At 41.1% G+C, this 24,772-nt stretch overlaps 1 protein-coding gene across 1 annotated transcript in view; it reads left to right on the forward strand.

Moving 5' to 3' along the window:
- T265_04147 (hypothetical protein) overlaps nucleotides 1-24,772 on the forward strand; it is a gene marked incomplete at both ends in the record, with an annotated part of 75,271 nt that overhangs the window by 34,652 nt on the left and 15,847 nt on the right. Inside the window, 2 exons of the mRNA XM_009168817.1 lie at nucleotides 1,205-2,001; nucleotides 21,360-21,640. Coding sequence (XP_009167081.1) covers nucleotides 1,205-2,001; nucleotides 21,360-21,640 — 1,078 coding nt within the window. The remainder of the gene's footprint in view (nucleotides 1-1,204; nucleotides 2,002-21,359; nucleotides 21,641-24,772) is intronic.

The raw sequence follows: 24,772 nt of genomic DNA on the forward strand, positions 1-24,772 counted from the left end.
TTTTTTAATTGCTTTTTCGAAGCATATTTTTGCAAGTAGCTAATGGGCTACAGAGCTGAATTAGCCTTTGTTCTCAACAGTCCAAAATATCACAAACCAACACAATAATCAATGGATGAAGACGACATACTGCCGCCACAATAGGCTTAAATCCCCCTATTCAGTGGGCATTGGTAACCGACTAACCACACGCCGGACTGAAGTTCAGACTGGATCAGGATGAAGGAATTAACACTGTTCATGTAATCTGGGTGCGTCAACTTTCACGTCATGATAACTAACTGATTGAGCCGATTGTTGCTGGTCCTTCTACCAACAATACCTTAATCCGAGTGCACACGCTCGCGTGCCGAGAATTCCTGTGTAGAAATGACGACTTAACTGGTTTGCGTATGCACACGCACAAACAATCAGAAAACAAGACATGGCTTGAACTTTGATCATGACAAACGAAAACCAACCCTCCCCCACGAATCACACACAACCGATGGTGGTTAACAAACACACACAGCAACAGCAAACACAGTCGAGCCAATCCCATAGGTCAGCTTCAGATGTCGGCTGTCCGGGTCATCCGTCGCTCAGGCTTGCTTATCACTCTCTGCCTAGCTCTATCATATGGCCCCCTATCACTAGCACGCGGCCTCTCGCACAGCCCCTCTTTGCATTCACTACAGCCGTCATCGGTCGTGTGTGCGGGCATGAAGGTTCATTTATCATCCTTTGTGACGGTGGCCACCACCCAACTAGCTGATGTTGTTGAAATTCTTGTCTTGCCTCAATCGCCAACACGGCAGCTATGCCCGTCGACATATGCAAGCAGTTATGATTAATGGGCGTAATAATGCTCTGGTTGGTCGAATGCGATGGTGATTTTGCGTTAGCTTCAACTTAACACACACACACTTTTGTTAGCCCTCAGTGTTACGACATAGAACCCAAAGAACGTGTCTGACAACTGTGCACATCTTGCGCGGACAAAACTTGACTTCTGTTGAACAATTATGTCTGCGAATACGCACACTCTAAGTACCCCGGTCAAATTTGTTTCAGGCAGTCTATGCAACTGACCAGCTGTCCAAAAAGATCGCAATAGAAATCGGAATTTTCTGGATGATTCTGTATGGATTATTTTGCCCAAAACCAGGATGCCTTTGCACGGACCTAACCTGATTATTTTGCTGTGTTTTATTCTTCCTGTCAGTAAACAAGTGAGAGATATTCTGGTGGCAAACCAACCGGCCGATTCGAATGAATCGAACGTGAGTGATGACCTACTAGTCGTGGAGGAAAATGTAAGATCGGCTGAACAGAAACCAGGTCTCAATTTCAGAACACCTCCTGTATGGAATAGGAACTTTTCGCACCCCGCACATCGAAGTTTCCAGCCGCCATATTGGAGAAATTCTGTACCACAAATGGGTCATTCTAATATACCGTACACAGCTTCGATGCAACGAGCGCGTTCGCTTGAACCATTCAACCCATCTACCAATACCTACCGTACTTTAAACCGGCCGCCGCCTGAAACGTCCCGTTGGAATAAAACATCGGAGACTGTTTTCGGAAGGCAGGAAGAATTGTCAGCACACCCACAGAAACAACAGACAGACAGCGGGGACCAAGAGAACACCACCGTTGCTCCATACGAATCTGAACAGTCAGCGAATTCAGGTGCTGAAGACTTTGTTGGACCAGATGGTAGACTACGTATGACCATATGCGATCATCCTAATGGGTTTTTGCGTCGACAGAAGAAACTTTGTCGCCGGTATCTACATCTGATGGAGAGTGTAGTTCATGGTTATTTTATGGGCCTTCGTGAGTGTGAATATCAGTTCGCATCACATAGGTGGAATTGTCAAGGACATAACTTAACACTCCGGATTCCACCGAAGGACAAACGCCGACTCAGGTTTCGCCAATCACCTGCAGAACGAAATCCTTCAAAGACCAACACGGTGAAGATAAAAACATATCTAGACAAGCTTCTGTCTAAAGGTAAGTCCGAAATTTACACTATTCACAATGTTCCACCGTTTGTGCTGTCCACTTATCCAGGTTTAACACTATTTGCTTCCCTAAAAGTGATTCCCCTATCATTTGAACTGTTACAGACTGTTTCTAAGATTGTGAAACACGTCAAGGCAAGGTGGATTACTGACAAGTTTACCTCAGAGCAGTAACAAAGTGGACCCCGGTAACCAGGTGTTTGAATTTTGCGGTATATCCAACAAGGCCTGACCGCATTCAGGGGCTAATGACAACAGATGCAGATTACAACTATCCCTGTAGAGACAAGCTCCTTAATGTTTCTTGATAAGGAGTTTGGGAGGTAAATACACGAAACATGTTATTTATTCTCTCCATAGGTCACTCACGAAGGGTGATAAAGCAGCCCCTATGTGAGATGCGTCTTTCCGTGAGAGAAACAAACAAGACCAAGCGTCATCTGATCTCGTACTATAGCTGCTACCTTTGCTAGATAGAAATACAACATAACTCTTAGGAGGCCGTAGTTTTGAGCCACAAATACAAGAATTTCTCGCCATGGTAGACTGCGCTGCGCCGGTGAGCAACGTTCAGCTCAATGTAGTCACTTATGCCTCGCTATTTAGCTGCATATCGGTTGAGAAAACATAAACCACGTATGCCCCACAATCGCTCCAAGCTCACTGGTGGTATTCATTCAATTTTCATAATTCGGTTTCAGCCAGTCTTTTGGCTAAAAGCTAATGGAAATCCGCCATCCTAAACGAAGCTAAGATCAAAAGGAAGGAATTTTACGCACCTTGTATCCTATGTCTACTTGTTTGTGGTCCTGTTTTCGACGTCAATTTTTCAGTGACAGAAATGCATCCAAGACTGCATATTTTCCTGTAGTTGGTGTCATCTTATCTTATCTAAACTCCCAAACAAGCTGTCACAGACGAATAGGCTAGGGATAAACCGAACACCACTTACCGTTCCACATGACTCGAAACCACAAGCCATAGTTTACCCAATTGGAGAGATTAGCATAATCAACGAAAGGACAACTCGCTTCCTGGGGTTTAATGCGCCCTCACAGGAGCATATAAGACAGGAGTATTACTCAAGTGGGCGTTAGTTCGTGGGAGTATTGTGCTTCAAGTTTTGAGAACGCCATCTCGAAAAACAACACAAATCTGGGCATCGCCGGGGCGCATTCAATTTTGCAGACAGACGTGTGAACAAGACCAACTGACCACTGCCCCCCAAACTTCTTATTCAGCACCCGTTTCAGTGTCTGGTACTAAATACTGTTTCAGAAATGAACATTTGCTAGGGTTCGTCATCATTCTGTCTCTTTATCTCCAGGAATGAGCCGTTCTGTTGGAGGTTGATGACAGTTTACACGACAAAAAACTTGTAATCTGACTTTGGATTTGTTCAGCCTAATTATTGTTTGAACCAATGGCCAACGCCTCAACATTATTCTGTTCCAACAATAGAAGTTAGAAGTTAGCTCTTACAACTGTCAGATCTGATTTCTGTTGTCTTTCTGCTGATGCGCATCATCTGAAGCCCAACAAATGGGAGAGCCAACAGTATGATTTTTGTTACCGCTGTTTTTGGGAACTCCGTCTCAATTACTTTTGAGAGTTCTAAGCCAAATCTGGTGCTTCTAGACCAGGTCATCCCTCTTGGTTGGATCAGTCATTACAATTTCTCGATGCTATTAGCCTACACAAAACTGAAAGGGAGTGTTACACGATGAATTGAATGAAGAGTGCAATTACTTATCATTTGTTCCACTTTACGCAGCAAGACGTAATGGACAGTGGAAATCCAAATGACGGTTTCAGGTGTTCACTGCACTGTTGTCAGCATCTGTCAGATTCCCTGTGTTTGTAAAGTTGGAACGCTTGTATATGGTTTACCCCGAGTCCCGAGTGTCAATTGTCACCTTTAAACAACAAATGTCGAACGCACTGAGGAATATTAATCACTGTCACACAAAGATGTTGTTGTGTGTCTGAACAAAGAGAGCGGAAGATGACGGGCTGCTACATCCTCACAGTGGACGTCGGACTCTATTTTCAGGGTTGATGATTCTTACACCTTTCACTACTGAATTCGCTATTGATTTGAAAGAACTGACTACTGTTTACTTAGGACCAAATTAGACTAAAATGGCATTCAAAGGTACGATCCAAGACAGCCCCACAAATACTCGCTTCACTATAAGCCAAAAGATTAACTGTATTTTTGAAAATATTTTAGCTAGTTCTGGAGGGTCAGGGTTTACGTTACGTTAGTTAATTGTGTATTTGAAACGCGGTAAAAATTATGGACAATAGTATTTTCAGGTGGGTTAGGTGAATTTCTTACTAGGTGGCGTTTCGCTTTTAATATAAAAGCTTCGTTTCGTCAACTGAATAATTCAACGAGTTGATCACGTTTTCATGTAGGTAGAGAGACAGTCAACGAGATTTCTTTTAGCCATCAAAATTGGAAAGTGCTAGATATTGGTCGAAAACCTTCTTCACTTGTTTCAGTGAGTAACACCTACGACTGGTGTGTCAAGGATAAATCAGTGATCATTTCAGTAGGGAATTTTGCCTTTGGGGCATCTTATTTAAATATCCCTGTTCGTTGTTGTTCTCAACTTTCTCCTGTCCAGGGTGAATTAATTAGTGCCCTGATGATTGAGTAGGAGACTGTGGATATTAAACGATTTTACTCGGCTTGGGTTTTCTTCCTCAGATCCAAAATGTATGTACGGGTGGTTGTACGGCACTCACCACATGTGAACGCAATCGTCTTTCTTAATAGCATACAACTTGTAGAAACAGCTTTATGGATATAATCAAACTATTGTATAAATGGGATTTGAATTCCATTGGCTGTGGATATATTTATCATTAGTTTTGCGAAAGCCAATGGCTTAAAGCCCCGGCTGTCATCCTGGAAGGTATCACTGGCCAGGCTGATAGAAGCCTACTGCGATTTGCCTTCCTGATTTGGTTTTTCCGGCTCCATCTGTATTCATTATCATCTCAGATTTATTTCGCATGTAAGACTACATTTTAATGATTGATTTCGAATTTTATTTTCTGGTGCTTCATTTTATGTGTACTTCATCCTGGAATAACCGCTCTAACTCTTTAAACACCTGAGAGAACCGCAGAACTGCAACACAACCGTCGTTAGGCTGTCCAAGCTGAACAACTGTCAGCATTAGCTAGCCAAATATGCGTCTTCGGTGCGTTCTTATGAGTGGTGTGGGCTAGCATACCATATTGTGCTTATATTATTGGTCTCCAATGTTCACTGTCCTTAACTGGCCTGGCAACTAATGCCACCAATTGGGAATATTTCTACCCCCCCCCTGATCGCCCTCCCTCATGTTTACACCAGGTACAACTGGGTGCGTAAACGGTTCACCGCGAGGGGCGTGTAGAATGACCTATCGTTCACCGTGGTTTCTTGGAGTAGTTCAATATGACAGGCAAATAAGGAAATGGGTGCCAGTCCAGTACTTTTCAGGAACAATCTCTCTATTCTAGATTAGCACACTACATTTCTCTTGTTGGCATCATGCCGCCAGACGTTCGACAGGGGAAAACGCTTTTCGTCAAATCCTTGAGTTTCATTTGCGTTTAGTTAGTTCGTTACCCTCACCACTGTCAACTAAGCCAAACGTGAGGAAAATCTAATGCATATGAAAGTGAGCAAATATTGGCGGAATTGCTATTTAGATGTCCAAAACTACAAGTTTACCTGTTAAAAGCCCACACCATTCTTTGTAGATTCGATTTTCTCACAATATACCAGGTTTACTCATCATTCAGTGGAGCATGGGCTTAAAAGTCAGTAGAGGGAGTTACATAAAAACATCTATTCATAAATGAATGGATGAAACCGTATATGCTCATGGAAAAGCACGACTAATGCTGATTCATTTCAAGGAGGTGTGGGTTGGCAAAGGGTGATTGATCAATAATCACTTTTCATCAAAGGTAAAGGCCTCATAAGCAAAGCTCACTTTTTGACAAACTGTCATATTTACACACGAATGGGATCTTGATAAGGCATTCAGTTGAAACCAGTTAAATTTCGAGTTTATGGTGGTCTGCTTCACTTCAGTGTGACCTCATAATTGATTCGGGCTTCTGCAAACTGCAAAGATTGATGAATGCGTAGAACAAAACTGTGGCCAGCGATCAATTCTTGCTCAGGAATCCTTGGTACTGGCTGTTATAAACGACCATCCACATAAAATATACAGCGGCATTCAAAAAATTGACCAAACACTGTAAAAAAAGCACTCATTTATCTAGAACTAATCCTCCTAGTATAGTGCAGTGTCATCTTATGGCCACATGGAACTTGGTGGCTTCAAAATCACAACTTTCATTCAAGACAATGAGTATTGATTTCACGGTTTTGGGGATTGTTTGTCCCAATCACCAAATTGTCCCTCGTGTCGTACTCTCGGTCTTTCTGCACATCTGGCATCCAATCTGCTAAACGTATACATGTCGAAACGGAATTCGCGCAGCAGGTATGTGAATATCAAATTAACCAAGTGTTAAGGTGACATTCGGAACCTGGTCAGATTTGAGAAGTATGTCGATCATTTAATACCAAGATTAGGAATTTTTGATCTCATCCGCAGGTTAAGTCCAGTTTTGCTGAAAACCAGAGGGAATATTGTTAGGCGTTATCAGCAGTGCACATTTCATGAAACTCTAGGGCGATTTGACCCAAAAAATTCCTGACAATTTTCCGAAGATTATACATCCCCAAATTGTGTGAGCCTAAATTATGAGAAGCCGTCAAACGAGAAGTCGGTCAGAAAGCGTAAACATGGCGTGTACTGCACGACAAAATTAAAAGTGCAAGTTAGTGAACTCACTTAACAGACGATTCTGGCTGAACAGTTTAGTCTTCGATTGGCAGCGGGGAGGTTTTGAAGTCTACTCCCCGTGGAGAGGCAGGCACTAACGATGAAACTGCACATTGCTTCTTAACTTTTCACAAAGATATCCTCACTCGGAGGATGAAAGCTCTATTTGGGTATAGACAATGTCAGGAAGTCGAGAATTATTAACTTTAAACTGGGTATCGGCAAAAACTGTGAGGAAAACTTTGAAGCAACATTTAGGGTGAAACGTGATTAAATGGGTTAAATACATGGTTCCTCAAGGTATTTTGCAAACATAATGGAAATATTGTTGAAAGCTGGCAGCGTGCTTGAAGTTCTCCTTGAACTTTCGGTAAAACGAACGAAAATTATGCAGCACACCTATGAGTGCAGCAATCTATTTTTGGATTTGTGCATAGACCTAACTAAGAAATACTCTTCCTTGTGGAGAATTCAAAATTTTATCAGTACCGTGTGGGAAGAAATAATTTATCTTAGACAGTTTCCGAGTTTCCAGTGATTCATCCTTAAGAAGTATCTTTTATTACTGCTTTAGCCTATGGTCGACAGGAAGATTAATTTTCGACTTGTTTTGTGTGCGTCTACAGTGTGAACTCATAGCAAATGTACCGGAGTGAACTAATGAGTTGTCACGTTGAAATCGCACACCTCACTATGGGCAAAATAGATACTTCCTCCTATGAGGGAAACTTCTAACAAGCTAATGAGTGTTACCCTGTAATTTTGTCTCTCTTCACTTTGCCAATTACGCAGACACTAATGAGCTATTTTCTCTAGATAAGAAAGATAAGCGTAAATCGGTGAAGCGATAGGCCCACAGACTGGTGAAATTGCAGTTCTTAACACAATGATAAAACTATCTGTAGGGTGGGAATGATTTTTCGATCTTGTAAAGAGACCGTCACGCGACTCTCACGGTGTATCAGTTAATTTTTCGGCAATAGGAAATTCCCGCGTCGCTATGACGACACATGATTACTAACTAACACAAAAGGCAATTGGGTAGTGGAAAAAGTATTTTCATTTTGAAAGACTCGACGGGTGGCTTGGATCTATAACTTGAACTTCCTCCAAAAATATGAAGCACTATTGAGCCTTAAGCGATGAGAATCAAAATGAGTAAACAGCACTAAACCCCCTACTTAAGGGAATCTCGGTAACTCAGTTTTCAGAGATGACGGTGTAAAACGCCTTCACAGTAAACGTATTGCTAATCTCTTACATTCTAATGATACCATTTTCAAACATGACATGAGTTTCGTCGCATCAAGCTGGATGAATAGAACACCAGCTAACTGTAAACTACTGAACGTGGTTGATAAATAAGCTGTGTAAAGAAAGTTAACCTTAGGTCGATTTCGCTGAGCCTGTCCTTGAACTTCGAATTTTGAGTTGTCTGTTTGATTGATACGGAAATCAGTCGGTCGTTGGTAATTGTACGCTTTGTATATTGTCGGGGTAGCACCATCAAACGTACAACCGAGAATGTTGGTTTTATAGGGCTTGATTATTTGTAAGGCATGATTACAACTCACTTATTTCCGCTGGATGATCAAAATGTATGGTGAGCGGAATTATGCAGGTTAGGGAAATGGCCAACACAGGTCCCCTGTGAATTCAGAAGCTAACCTTTAGAGGACTGTGTCCACCTTGGGAATCTTCAGGATATGTAAGCTGGCCTCACTGACAAAAAATAACATCAGTGGCCTGTTTCGTTACTCTTTGTCCCTTAGTGCACTCTGTATCCACAAGAAAGGCCCTCGGCAAGCACAAATTGACGTGGTAACATGGGGGTGCATTCCTGTGGATCTCCGTCCAAAGCTGCTGTCAGCTTTGTTCTTGCCGAAAAAAGATGGTACATACTGTAATTTGTAATTGTAATCAGTGACAAACACTGAGCCTCCAATATTTACTAGCCATTTTTACACAGAAACCGGTGATGCCAGTAGAAACTAGTAGGTGCATTTGTGGCAGCAGTTATGGAGCCAGCATTTACAAACAAGCGCGGAGCAGCATCCACATATTCTGTGAGATTTGCTTTTTCTCTGCTAGCCAAGTAGCTGTTTAGCAGCGTATTTCCAAGGCACAGTTTTTTTTTATAGAATTATGGATCGTTTGGTAGGTTAGCTTGGTCATTAATCAGTAGATGTCTCTTCACAAACTCAGCTACCCAAAGATAGCCTTCTGCATAAAATCCTTTTGAGATGGCCGCTGAGGGGGGCAGTCAAAATTCATTCACTTGGATGTGTATGAAAATATATAAAAATACGGCATTCATGCTTCAGCGGCCTTGATTCTTGACTGTCTTGGCCTTCAAACATTCACTATCAATGTATCCGTGATTAGTTATACGGTTCAAGTTGGTACGTTATTAGGAATCTAACAGTGGCTGTCAATATTAGGTCGTCAGTTAACGGTTCTATGACACTTAGATTATTAATATGAATAATTTTTTAAAATACAGAACATTCTCATGCGTCTTCTTGAACTTTCATGAACATTTATCGATTATCGTGCTAGTGAAAACGAACATTGCAAAGTAGTTTCATGAGTTCTGTAATAAGCTTCACCTTGCATTACACGTGGGAGGCAGCTTAGGAAAAGTCAAAAAGTAGCGTCTGGCATTACATGAGTAGAGGGAGTAAGTATCGTGTGATGGAACGACTATCACCGGAACAGCTGTAGTAGGATGCAGGCCATGTTGAAGTTTTGGCGACCGGGAATTTGGTTCTCGCAGGATACCTTGGGCTGATCGTTCACTTGCGAACAGGGTGAATAAGCATCGACGGAGAGTGTAAGTTTGCCAGACCTGAGTCGGTTCTCTGAGTTTAAAAATTGGCTAAATAAGCAGCCGTGCTTTTCAGAAACTCTCAGTGAGCGGAATTGGCCGAAAATTTGCAACCATTATGGATATAACATGAATCTGAAACCTCTGCAATTTGGGGCCCCGGTATACCCGAAGCAGACAACTTTGAGTTTAACTTTTTGGATATCTTATCTTAAACCCGCAAGTGGTATGCCCTAAATAATCGGAAAATTCAATTTTCCAAGCCGATGATGGTGCTAGATCAGCATCACATATACCAAAGTACATCAAATTTAGGCTTCCTTCAGAACATGTGGGGGTAGCTGGATTCGGTATAATAATTAGGGGAAGCAGAAACTCTTGGATTCATCTGTTAGGTGTTCCTTATTAGGGTCTGCAATGAAATGAAACTACGTAAGAACAATTGTAGACACCGAACTAATAAGTAGCTAGCACCAGTCAGCCATGTGTGAGACTCAGGTTTGTCTTCTGAGTTGATAGAGATCCGTGAGATACCGTGTGCACCATTGATTTCAATGGCTTAGTTGTTTACGTGTTGAGACCTATGGTCAAGCGACTCGACATGTTCTTGTTATTCTCACTGATGCTAACAATTAATATATGTATGCTGGATGTTGGTGTAACACTGGACATTGCCCTTGAGTATCAGCTTATGCTTTTGTTGAAGGCTAGGGAAAAGATAAAGTGAAAAACGGTCGCCTCTCTAATATAGACAAAGTTATGCTTACACATGTTTAATAATGCGGGGAAGAACATCCGTAAACACAATTAATATGAACTAATATCTACTGTTACTTGGGCGAACATCTACAAGTCTATTGTGCAACTCTATGATTTGAAAGTTTAGGCAATTAAAGAACCTCCCTCAGGCTGTCTAGTATTAGTTCACTAGCTAGCTGGTTAGAAGGGATTAGACGAGTAGTAATGTTCCACGACAGGAGGGAAAGTGAGGAAACAAAAAATAATTCCTCTCAGTATAGTTAGCAGTGTAGGAATTAAAACAACCAATTTCTACTGCTAAAATTATTACAAAAATATTTTAAGCCCGCATTATACGACTAAAAGCCGAGGTAGAATTCACATCTGTTTTCCCTCACCCACAGTAATGTGCATCTCACACTTCTAAGGGAATATAGTAATTCACAAGCCTCCTAATAATAGCGATCATTCCCCCTTCAGGAGGAAGTCTTCTATCGGAAAGTAGCGCTCAGCTGTAGCACCAGTCCGGTGCCTAGCTGTCATACCACCCGATGGAGGCACGAGGGCTGGGATACTGCCAGGTTGCCCAAACCTAGACAGGGAAGTCGAGTGGCGGAGGTCGGATTCGAACCACGGACCTTCCGGTCAGTAAACCACTTGGGCCATCTCGCCCCCATCGGAGAGTAGTGAAATCTATTAGATATATTAGATTATTTTCCGAACAATTAATGAACGGTGCTTCTCAGTTTTTCGACATGTATGAGTTTCACTTGCGCGATTAAACCCCGATTGAACCTCGGAAGCTACCATATGTTGCGTTCTTACTGTCGGGTCTTTATTCTTACCTGTTTATTTTGATTGTATAGTGTATCTGATGCATGCGCTATGGCTGTGCTCCAAATGTAAAAAGGGAAGGCCGATATGGCGTTGTATTCAGGTAACTTTTTTGTTTCACGTGGCGATTATGGCGTGTTGTGACCACTGGCACTAGGGTTTGACTATAAAGAGTGCCGAGTAACGTTGATGGGAACATTAGCTATGCTTCTGTCGGTGGAGGATACAGTGATCTGGCCCTCAACGCTGAACGTTGCAGTCAGTCACAGATCAAGCTAACACGTCCAAGCGAGAAAATAACTCGAGTTTACGTGGATTGGATTGCGAGACAATGTGAAGCCTGTGATCCATTTTCTTCGGAGGCTTACAAGAGAATGCTTAATTAAATCTGGAGGAAATTTACTAAAAGTTGTCTGATGTTACACATTATTTTGTATTGGTGACTAGCTTTTGAGAGATCACTTGTGTCCTCCTAGAATACCACCAAGTTCGTTTCCTTTCTCCTCTAATTCTATTGATCCATCGTTCAGACCACAACCATTAATGGATGACAAGTTCGTCTTGGCCTGTTGCATGCCATGTTCACACGGAAGTTTCCATGGAATTCAGCTGACACGTTTTCCTTATCAAGCGTTTCATTGGTTTTCAGTTCAGTGTCCTTGTTGAAACTGGCACAAGGCCACCGAATTTTCAAATTAACAGAACAATCCCATTTCTCACAGGTCCCTAACGAATCGTACAAATTTCATCCAAACGCTTTGATTCTTACATGCCTTTAACCCCATTGGCCGCGTCTTCCGGGACGTGGGGTGGCTAAAGGGTATCCTCAAACCTCTTGAGACCTGTTTGTAATTGAAAGATTTTATCCTGTTTGAGAGTTTGTTTTCATTATCCCCTTTCTGTAGGCTCTAACTACCTGGAAATTCTTGCCCCGCAGAAATTGGTACTTTGGGGAGTAATCTTGAACCACAAAACCTAAATACTTCCAAGACTGGACTGGCAGCCACTGATTGATTTGTTTGATTTACCCTGTTATTCCGAAGCGTTCACTTCACGGATGAATTGTACACCTGTACTGTGTAAAAATGGTCGCGCCCTTACTTGTATACAACTTGAAGTATCCGAAAGGCTAGCTTTTGCGGGTTAGATGAATCGACTAAATGTATTACGTGGCTATCGGTTGCATTTATTTAGAGGATTACGATTTCCTAGAGGGAACAGTATAACAGAACAGGGAAGAAGCTTCGTTCATGCACATTTCCTTTATGTAATTTAGCTGTTGAAATTAAGTCAACATAAAATTGTGTTTACAATGGCATTCTTTAGGAATTCTTGGCATGAAATATACTCCTAACTGCATTATGTTGTTAGTTGCGGCTCATGCGATTAACATTGCAAAATGTTCAAGGCACTTGGTTCCACAGTTCGCATTATACAGAATGGAGTTAAAATGCCACTTTGCTGTGCTGAAGAGACGAGATCTTGCAATACTTATAACACAGGCCATTGTTCCTTATTGCAAAACAGCGTCCTCATCGTTAAACAAGGTCTGATTTGGGGCTAGATATTCTAACTGCTTTCTGGCAAAATAGCATTGGGTCTCGGCGCCTTCCACTGCAAGCTGATGACAACTCTACGATCAATTTATACAGTACAATCAAGGTTCACGAACTGAGTGTGCGAAGATTGGGGACTTTCGCATGCGTCCTGCACGCGAGCCGGGGATGTCTCTTTTGTTGGTGGTGATCAAATCCTAGCATTGAAAAATGTTCACAAGGTAATGATACTCCGTTATTATTCGAAGTTACAAGTCACGTATAATACGATCTAACTTACTTTCCATGATTACCGTGCAAGGTTTTGATATCCCCCTATTGGGCCCTCATTTGTAGACAGTGCTTGTACCTTGACGTAACCGCTATGAATGCTTTAGTTAAGTTGGTTACTCTCAACCCGATACAAATGAACATAATCCCAAAGTCATGAATGCAGTGAGGATTGCAACTCTGGTTATACCCAAGTAAAGCTATTTTATTACCTTCCTACTTTGCTTCTAACGGGGATCCCTTCAGGCATGGGGTACCGTATAACAGCGTGGAACAAAAACAGCTCCTATAGAAGTTAGAGTTATGGGGTTTTAGCTCATTTCTGGCTAAGATTTGGCTCTTGAAAAAAGCAGAGACGAGGATGGTGGTTTTGGTCATGATGTTCAAATGACCGGAAGGCCATACAAGAGAAGAGAGTTACTACATCGAGAACCCGAGAAAAGTTGAAGACACCAAAACCAGTGATGATCAGAGCACTTGCACGAAAGATTGGCCATTAATTGGACCGAAACGTTTGAATGAATTGTAGAATCAATAGCTTTCATGAGTACCTACTGCCTGCATGGACAGCTTTATGAAGCTGCCTATCGCTATTACTTACACGTGACGTAATCTGGTAGCCATGAGAAATCACTTAAGCATTAGACATATATTACTGACTAGGTGGTCTTTCAACGAAGAAGCCTCAAGTTTGTGCTAAATGTTTGGTGCGATCCGAGGTATGCGCCAGCTTGAGACAATCGCACCTTCGTGGGACAAAAATTCATGAAGCAGTAGAGTGGCGAATTGTTAGGATTTGCTGTCCAGGGGACTGACTGGACCAGCCCGGTCAGTGCACGAAAGTCTCCCATCCACATTCATGGATCTTCGTTGTAGACAACTGGCCTGAGGAACTCAGGGCAAAAAAACAACATACTGCCATTCTTGGCTGAGCAAATAATGCTGCTTTATGTGAAGCGATGAAACGATCCTCCGGCCCTACCCTCAAATATTTGTTTCAAACCGCAAGGTGCGATCTCATCAAATGCTTGAATGAGCTAAATAATGAATGACGGATGGAATTCAGTGGAGAAATCTAGTCCCTGAATGAGTGCTGGCTTTACAAAGTGTTCGTTGGAGACTTCGAGGTTTACGTACAAAAACACAATGTAAGCAATCTAAAGACGACCATATTATTCAAATGATCACAAATTCCGTAGGTATGTTGTCTTCTTGGGCACCCATCAAAAAGTGAGTGGGATAAGAACAATTGGGTGTAACGAAGTGAAGAGACGCGAAGAGACGTGAACGAACCCGCATTCTTGTTAAGTTACAAACGTTTCTTTTGCGGAATTTTAAGCACAAATACTGCAGTGGTTATCCGCCGAACTGACCGTGATGAACTTAATGGAAGAGAATTGTGGTATAAGGTTTGCAACTAATGCGTTTAATTTTGGGAGCCACGCATTCATTATAGGCCTAGAGTATGACCATTATTTTGCCGCAGTTCAGAGGGACTGGAATCAAATAAAGGACACACAGAATCAGCTTACCTTGTAGTGCTGAAATAATCAAACATCTACAGGTTCCAGCGTTGATACAAAGATGAAACAAGGTTTCATTTGGGTACCGACTATATTCAATAGTTATTTAACTGTATTATACGTGTAACCGTTTAATATTCAAAATGATATGGTAATTCAGGACCATCAGAGTGGCCAGCTACCCCACTGAGGTCAGTTTGCAAAAAAAATCTTTGTGACTCAAAGGTCCGCATGTTACTCTTTTGGTAATGGCTGTGGTCTCTTAGAACGAGAAGCGGAATGATAACGTATGACAGCAGCACTCCTGTGGCATTGAGTTTTGGTTTAGATATAGATATTTCTCAAATGCTTGGTTTCTGTCGATCGGTCCTTGATGCAACGCAACTTAAGGAAATTAGAAGCTATAACTAAATATACACTTAAATGTACATAAATATACTTAGTACTCACCAGAACAAAAAAGAACGTGATATTAAATAGTAATTCATCTTATCCCATGATTGAGAGCTTTCAAATTTCCTCAACATGGTTTGTAATTTTCCCTGTGGACTGCATGTACAACCATTGATAGACTGTAGGTGTCGCGCCCGTCAAATCCAAATTAATTTTCGAAAAATGGAATATAAAGAAAATATAAGCGTAAAGTCAGCTCGAAAAATTTTTGAGCAATACATAACTTGAAGTTCTGAGTGGACATATTACTCATAGTTTGAATCATATGATCATGTGGATACGCTCTCTTACTTTTAGGCTGAACTTGCTAAAACGTGGGTTTGATGTATTCCCGAAGTTTTGTAAAGTACCAGTCACATGTGGTAATTTAATCGTCATAAGTTAAGCTGTATTTACAAAATGTGAATGAAACAATCAGCCTGTATAGTTAAACAAATGACAGTTTTTTAATAATATAGTGGAGTTAACTAATCAGTCGTTTCAAAAGTTTTTTTGTTTAGTCGTTTGAGTTTGAACTGGCCGAATCACTAAGCGACCGGTTCCAAGTGACAGGAAGCAGATGTTTTCGATGCGTCGAAAATGCAAATTTTAGTGCTCACCAAACTCAGTCAATTCCAGAATGTCTTCTATGCAAATAAGGACAGAATGTTCATTTATTTCTTTGGTTAACTTACACACTGGTCAAAACAGCGCTGTGAACTAAAGTGTGAGTCTATTCACGCGCTCAGTTATGCCAAATTCTCTTGAATTATACCGGCGTCTGAATATACTCTTGTTGGCTCTTGGTTTGAGGTAATTGAATAAAACGGTCGTTGGGAAGAGGAAATGTGTGGTGATAGATTCTGAAGAAGATACAATAAGTTTAAAGATAATAAGCCATTTTTTTGTCTACACAGAAGAGCAACACACTTATATTGCTCCTTAAATTTTTAGAATTAATCGGAACTCCACTAACCTTGTATCAAGTGTAAATAACTGATGTGAATTAAACCAAGGTTGGTAGTGAGGAAAGATACGGTACTAATTTCTATGATGCAAGAAGTTTGTTTGCTTTCTTCAGCTCGATACTTACTTGGGGCTGGACAAATTATTTCAGTGTGTGTACTGTCTACCCGTTCAACCAGTTTGGTATGGGGACACGTTCGGTTCACGGTCTGTTTTATTTTTTCAGTTCACTAAGAATGAGGTCAAGTTTCTTGAAAAATAAGGCTTGGTAAGACGCAAACTATCTGTTCCTCGAGGTCATAACGATATATCGCGTGACTGTCCGGTTTCGTCAATGTCATTTGGTCAATAATACTCTATCACCGGAGCGGTGGGATGTCATTACTGTGTCCCTCGTTCTGCATTGCTTTATTTTATTCTTCGTCTATGTATCGATTAACCTTCTGAAAAATACTGATTTAGTTATATTTCAGTCTCAAACTAACTGAAATAAGGGTTGTCACATAGTAGAGGGGTTGCCATTTGAGGACTGCACATATACTTTGGACATTATTGGACTAAATTCCGAAATAGAGCTCACACTGGAGCAACATGTCGAAGAGCGTATCAACCAATTCATCGGTTGCCTCGCTTCAAATTTCCATATCAACCAAGGGTGCATGCACAGTAATTTTCCCTCTACTAGCTGCACACTTGCGGTTAATAACAAAAGCATGCTCTAAAAACTTTGGTTCACTCACGTTTAAGACCTTCGGCAGGAAGTATCCACCATGTGGCCAACAGTACTTTGCTTGGAGCCAACAAAGTTACTATCAAAGTTATTGTACTACATGTTTGCAAGAATCAACGAAAGAGACATTCACTTATGTCGGCTGCTCTTGGTGTGTCTACAATTTTCATTGTGCTTCCGATATCTGAAGACGGTTCTAATATACTAGTTTATGCAACCATATCTTTGGTAAAGATGCTTCTGAAAAAAAACGGGATACTTGAAACCATTTCTGTGTTCTGTCAAAGAGGTTCAACTGAAAATCTCGGTATTAAATCATACAATTCGCATAATTATGACTCATGACTATTCCTAACTAGGCTTGACATAAGGCCACGACACTAATTCCTCAGACATGGTTGCGTGAATTATTGGCATGTTTGGGTCCATCGTGAGCTTATGCACGTCCTGCGACCAAAGCACAATGCTTAACATCACTATACATAGGAATAGCGTCAATTGGTAGCAACCAAATTTGTACTGTCCTCTGTATCATAGTGTCTAGAGGGCAAAAGTTATCCTCACTAGTTGCTCATATGAGTACAAATATAATATCTGGAGTTATCTCCCATTTCAACGAATTGACGGACACCTGACATCTACCCATGATATTCGTATAAGGGACATGCGTACCTGAAACCAGAACTTGTATGAATGCGTTTCACTCCCTTATCCAATCGGATGCCACACTCTGAGACAAAAAGCCACGTTTGAGAGGTTCCTTTTGAGACATACTGTGTCAATAAATGAGCTCCAAATTATCAGATAACACCTCTTTTATGTATAGCGTTCTTTTGCGGTCTCTTCAAAGGATTGAATAAACCATAAAATCATGCCATATGTTTTATTGGGATGACGAGTTTGAAATAAGCTGGTTACTCCCGTCCCAAAGCTTGTTTTTGTGGAAAGCAACCCAAGTGCATCGCTCCATTTGTTTGTATATTTTGAATCCGATTATCGGCTGACGAACGTGCGCATACAATGGAAGCTTGTTTACATTAGTTGTGGATGGTTACAAGACTTGTAGAATCCACATTCACGTCACTCTCGTTCGAAAAAACCTCCACTTATTCTGATGCGATTGTCCTGGTGAGTCCATACCAAAGGGTGAAAGCGGAAGATTCGAGATTTACTGTTATTAGGCCTAGTCATAAATAAATATCCCTTAATGTGTTGGATCATGTGGTATGCGAGGAAACTAAACTACCGCTCTCCCGTGAGCGAGCGCTGGACGAAACTAAATTATAGCTAAACGTATTCACACTTGGAAGATGAGAATGACAACCCGATAGCTGTCTTGGTTCTGTGAACTGATTTACCGGTCTGCTAGAACTTGCCAACAAGTTTCGATTAGTTTCAGGTAGTTGCAGGGATTTTAACATTAACATTCGCATCTGTGGGTCTACGAGCCCGAAAACACCCCACCGGAAAACTCGTGTGTTAGCGGTATTCGCTGCACTTGCAGAAATCTTCGGAATGAATTGCTACAAAACATACTGCTAGTTAGTATTGCTTAAATAGTTATGATTACAGATCACTATGTCTGCGGTGTTTTTCACAAACGGGTTGAATTATTGATGTTGAATAATCGTTGTGTGAGTATGGTTAAAAACATAATGAGACTTTATGGGGCTGTGAAATTTCAAAGCCGAGTCACTCCTGCTATCCAATTCATCGCAAATTTCAAATGGCAATATATGACATGTGCTGGGGCCATATCTCTTTCCTCACCATTATATACCCAAACTAATTTAACCAATGCTTGGCGCCTTTTCTGCCATTCACTTTCTCTTTGGGTTTACTGAAAATCGCAAACAATAACTATTTAGCCTAGAAAAGTAGCTTTTCTCGTTATTGGTCTAAGCGACGATATTAGCCACCTGTAACCGTTAATACACCAGGTCAGTGTGATCGTATTTCTAATGAAAGTGGTCAAATTACTCTTCCTTTGAAGACTCAATGAATAAGAAATACTAAGTGTTCTTTTCCAAATTTTTTAATCCTCCACAAGGTCGAATTACCAGAAGCTGACTCTTTTGCATGCCGCAAGACCATATAATAATTCAGGGGTATACAACAAATAGGGCACTAAGGGCATGCACACAGTCGAATAAAGTCAAACTAATGATGTACTTGGTGAATAAGCGCCTTTTTAACACTCTGCCAGAAGTGGGGTCCTCACGACAGTATCGTTGGAGTAGTATAAGGGTTTTTTTTTCGACTCACAAACCTGACCATTTGTGAGGCTCGCAGTTACACTCTGATAATGCTAGTGAGTACCCTTTGCCAGCTGATGTAGCAGAGCTTACGTCAGACACTTGCGTTTCGTCTGGTTCGGTTGCAGGTCTTAGCTACTCTGTAGTCGTAGCTGCCAGACTGTCTGCCTAAAATGAGGAGAAAAACTGATTTAGCAATGAAAAATGAAGTCCCTTCTTCAAAATGGGAAATCCAAGTGTTCTATCAGTCAAGAAAAACTCTGATGTTTTAGATAATAATAATTTATCGTAAAGGTGGAGAAATCTTGTGTAGAGTCTTGCTACGGTTTGTTTTTCTCCATTATCCAACTAGAGTATGCTTTGATATTAATTTAACTAGCCTACTGGTTTCATTATAAGCCAGAAACCGTGGTAAGTGTTTAAAGTGAATCCTGTTTAGAGAACCGAACGGGGGACCAAACCGGTAATCTGTTAAAACATAGGAGTGTCCACCGTGTTGGGAAAGCAGACAGAGGATATTTTGATATAGAGCTTCCGAAAGTCCTTTCATGTATCCTATTAGAACGGAACTGTACAAAACTTAAGCCGGTAGCATCGGAGACTTAGCAGCTGATATGCGCCTGAATCATACGAAGAATGGTTTGGGAATACGGTTACTTTATCCTAAGGATAAGCCCTCAGAGGTTTCAAGCAACAGATACCACAGTTTTGGTACGTGAATTTATTTTTCTTAACTGTCCACAAAGGAGTTTATTGACGCAAGAATGCTTCATGACATATTAAATTTTCACAGTGAACACAACGAAGCGATGCTACCTCCATTCATTTGATTTTAGAAAATCACACAGGATGCAAAAATTAAAATTTGTGGTCAAAATAATCATAACATCCACATGGACAGCAGAATTGTTCCATAAATAGGGACATTACTTCATCGAAATCCCTAAAGGGTTAGCATCGCCTAACATCGCTGAGTTCGTTTGAAAATCAAAAACGGTTCACAAGGCCGCTGAAAACTCTTTGACGACCCACGATCGGTTTTTCCCTTCTTGGAGCTATCTGACGTATGTCACTAAAATCAGATCCGTAAAGCGCACCACCAAAGAATAGTATTCCCAAGTATTGCTACTTAAGGTCTATTTACCGTAAACGGATGGACAGGACGAAATTCATTTTCGTCCAGAAAACTGATAGTTTCTTTTACCTAATACCGTCTACATAGAGTTATCACAAACTCATCCACGGTTTCATCTTTAAAACGCATCCATTTGACGTAATACACGGCTTATCATTAACCATATTTTCCTACGTATGTGAGGTTGATATATACATGCGTTTGTTAATCGGTGACTCGGCCGAGTATCACCTGAAACTCTCGACTTTAATAAACTTCAAACAAATATACTACATAAAGTCTACCTCGTTTGTCAATTGCAAGGCTATTAAATACGTCAAGTTGCTTTTCCTGACACAAAACATGCTGTAAATTTGGTAAAAATTCTTTGACATCTTCGTTTCATTCTCCTGTGATGTGGTTGAATTACCCAACTGTTACCCATCCGAATCTTCCACTAACATCAATTTGCAAATGAGCATGCGACATTTATATCATTTAAATCAAATTACTGCTAGAAAGCAATAATTTTCGACATACAACATCTGTTTCAGCTGGGATAAAGCATTAAACTAGCCTAAATCATATTTCCAAGGGGAGGCGTTGGTTCCCCAAGTTTGGAAGACGTTCGAACTGTTGGATGCTCTGCCCGTCTGACACACTTCACCTGTCCCTACTACGTAACTCCAACTAGATCATTAAATTAAAAACTTGTCTATCTGATCTGTAAAGGCCGAATTTGAAAATGCCAGTTTCCACCTATTAAAATCGTAGAAAACATAGCATCCTTAAGTTCCGCAACATATTTTCTACTTACTAGCCAGTGTTCTAAAATAGTCTGGTTTGTAATTTGGGTATTATGCAATATTCATACATACAAATATATAATTACTTTCCTCATCAAAATTCAAAATAGGTGTTTTTCTACCTGACGGGAATCACCAAATCCAGACGCAACATTTGGATCCTTAATCATAGCCACTGAAATTAACAACGAAATTGTAAGTAGACTTTTTTACTCTCCCGTTAAATTTCACTGTACATCTGTTCTTGAGTTTGGAATCAAAAATAGGAAGTTCATCGTTGTTCTGCGACAATCTCTCTGGTTTTCGTCGGAGGAAACAAAGTGGCAAAATCTAGCTATACCGTCCTGAAGCTTTTCGCACAATTTTTGTGCTGATCATCTTACTGCTTCACTGAAATGAAATAAAAATATTTCATTCTAATTTTTCCTACTAAGGTACTCGTGAATCTGCTTACGTTTTGGCGGTCACATCTGCCGGTGTTTCACATGCCGTGACGAAAGCATGCAGCAGCGGAGCGCATGACAATTGCGGGTGCGACCGCACCATCTATGATCATCCAAAAGAGCCGAACTTTGAGTGGTCCGGTTGCTCAGATAACATCCATTTTGGGGCCGCATTTTCTCGACAATTCCTGGACGTCCGAGAGCGAGGTCGCCTGAAGAGAAAACCAAAGTTGGGCATGACTAACCTGCATAACAATCACGTTGGAAGGCAGGTGAGCGTTCATTATTAAGCATTTTTTCTGGAATCACAGTGACCTTATTGTTTCAATAATTCAATAATCCGCTGCTATTGAGATTGGATCACTGTCGCTCATATAACTGCTGAACTAAACGGATGTAGTTAATTCAGATGTCTTAGTTGAAAAAATGCACAGCGATAAAATAGTGTAAGGATATCGTTATGTCCATATGTCCAGGATCGACGTCTATGCGTAAGAAGGTATTCGCGAACCACTTTTGGAAATGAAAATTCGTTCCAAATACTCGATATGACAATTGATCATTACGTTCATCAGAGCCTCTGGTGGACATGGTAACATATAAGGCATTTCAGTTTTTACTTCTCAGTGGTTATTTGCTGCAATTATTAAAACTTTTGGCAGCGTTGCAGAAATCTTCATCTCCAATGATATTTGATTTATTTTCGATTTGGAGATTCCGATATGTGGTTATAGGGTGGTCGGTAGTCAGTCCTAATTGAAGTCGTCGAAGAAATGACCTTTGTGGATTACCAGGTCCCCTCCATCTATTTGTTGAAAGCTGCCGGAAATTTATGCAGTATCAAACGGTCTACAAGCTAAGGCTACTAGGCGAACTCAATGTAGTGCAGGTCACGTAGTCAAAAACTCTCATGTGGCTATACTACTGTGTATGAAATATGCTACTCACCGAATTATAAATTTTTTACAGTCGCCTAAAGTACTTGTTGGTTCATCAAAATTTACTGATTTAAGCTCTCATTCAGTAAAATCCTACCTCAGAATGTTAAATAAGCTAAAAGAGCTCATTTTACTTTACCTTGAATGACCACTACGTAAACCTGACCCAGCATCTTTAACGCCTCGAATTGCAGCCGGGTAGGAGTGGCGTCGGTAGCAAGGCTGGCGCAGGTAGCAACCCGTTTTTGGTTCTAGTAGCGAATGAGATGGAATGCCTACATATATAAAAAGCTACCTAACACCATATATATGTCTAGAGCACCGATAGCAAACTACTCCATTCTACGCACGGCCGTGAGTGCGTTCTCTGAGAAGGACCCTCGAAAATATCTATTGTGTAGCAGTCTGGGGTAAGGAACAGCCAGGTTTCACAGGCATGACGTAAAACAGACCAGATTGCCAGCCGGGAGATTTGAACCTTATTCTTTTCCGAGCCCTATTACGTACTTCGGTTGTGGGAACGATCTGCGATCATTGTCCAGGCGGACTGTGACTTCGTCTTTGACAAGGTCTTTCTGAAAAGTGGTTGAGCCTATGCGGCGGAACTCGGAAACGTTTTCTTGAGTCACATCGTTTAGTAGCAGCGGTCTGGTAGAGTTGGGCGCTTGTGGAGAACGGACATTTGCTTTTTAGGCAAGTAACTCAAAATAACTGACTAGATGAACTGGCTTTAGATTTCTTAGACCTGCAGGAAATATAAATACGTTGTCTGCGTATTCAATGTCCGTGATCGATAAATCCTGTTCAAACCCTAACACATGATGTCCGCTGACAGCTGCGCACTTGGACCATATAGCGAAAAGAGGTAAACGCTGTCGAGCCTGAGAGGACAAGCTAATTTTGATTGCTCTTCGACACACATACGGAACTGTGGTCTGGTGGCTACCTAGCAAACCCTCAGCAGTCAGACTAACGTCTTAGAGGTACCGCCAGAACCCGAGATGTTCCACAGTAATTTGATTCACAAAGTCAAACACCATACCAAACTGGATACACCAGTTCATATACGTATTGTTCTGGACCACGGCACGGGGCGAAGTTTTGTTGCGTTCAACCAATTTCAGGGCGACAACCCTTTCTTTTAAGTTTTGCTCGTGAATTTCTCTAGCGAGGCAGTTAGTCTGAAGGATGTTAAACATTTTAATTGTACATAAAATGAGTGTACATCACGATAGTTTTCACAAGAATACTTGCCACTTCTTTTTTACAAATGAATTGAGGTAATCAGATCAGATAGAATTACCTTACCGACCGAGAAATGAAAGAATAGGACAGAGATTGGTCCAAATATGGCCATAGTACATGTCTTGTACATCTCTACAAGATTAACATCTCAATCAAGGATTTGCTTTTTTAACCGGTTGATTATCTTGGCTATTCATTTTTTCATCGGAGGGCAACAGACAACGTTGTACCATGAGGTAAGGGATTCGCTGATGGGTTTCTGGCTGAGGCAAAAAGAATCTTCAAATTTCTACCAGTCGGGAAATTTCCAGCTGGCTCTGCGAATGATTTCATCGGATTCTCTTGATAGGTAGTAATTTTGTGAGTTTTCCTAAAGAGATGAATTGATTTTACACGCTCCCGGAGACTTGACTCAGTTTCCATAGTGACCGCGGTTTCGACCAAATAAGGGTTTCTGTCGCTGCTGGCAGACTTGCTTGCTTTGTGGCGCAATGTGACATAGAATTTGCGAGTTTTGACATTTCACCTCCTTAGCCTGATTTGAAAACTGGATGGTGCGCTCTCGTATTTGTTCCTTCCATCGACATGGCATAGTCTAAAGGTGGCTGATAGCAGTATACCGAATCGCACGCGCTATACATGGTCACGTTGTATTGACAAAATAAAGCGCGGATGACACCAGATTAGGTCTGCACTAAACGGGGCAGCGGAAGATGCAGAAAACAAAAACGTGAAAAACTAAGACGTTGTGAACGAGGTACTCTAATGTTTCTCTTCGACTGGATGTTATGTACAAATGCTGTATAATGTTTCGAACGGAATACTATCCAAAATGCTATAAGTATTTTCTTTCGTAAACAAGTACACAAAATGTTGCTTGAAATAACTACACAAGGGACTGCCAGCTTCATCCCTTTTGTGGCCTCTCGGGATAGCCTAATGCCCAGATTCTGCTAGTGTTACATCGTTCATAAACAGCAACAGAAAGAAAATTAGTGGAGGTCCCTAACATCATCATATTTTTGAATGCAAGTTTATCTATCTTGGTGTTCACGTAAAAGCACGATCAATGGGAATTCGTTGACTGGCGCTAAACAATGAAGCATTCCTCAACCGTAAGGAAATGAACAGATGTCTAGTTTGTCAAGAGTGAACACACAGACATATGAATATGGTGGGCGGATGCGCTGAGTTTACAGCCGGCGTAGGCAGGGTAGTAAA

Source organism: Opisthorchis viverrini (assembly GCF_000715545.1).
Source record: "Opisthorchis viverrini unplaced genomic scaffold opera_v5_67, whole genome shotgun sequence".
Taxonomy (NCBI): domain Eukaryota; kingdom Metazoa; phylum Platyhelminthes; class Trematoda; order Opisthorchiida; family Opisthorchiidae; genus Opisthorchis; species Opisthorchis viverrini.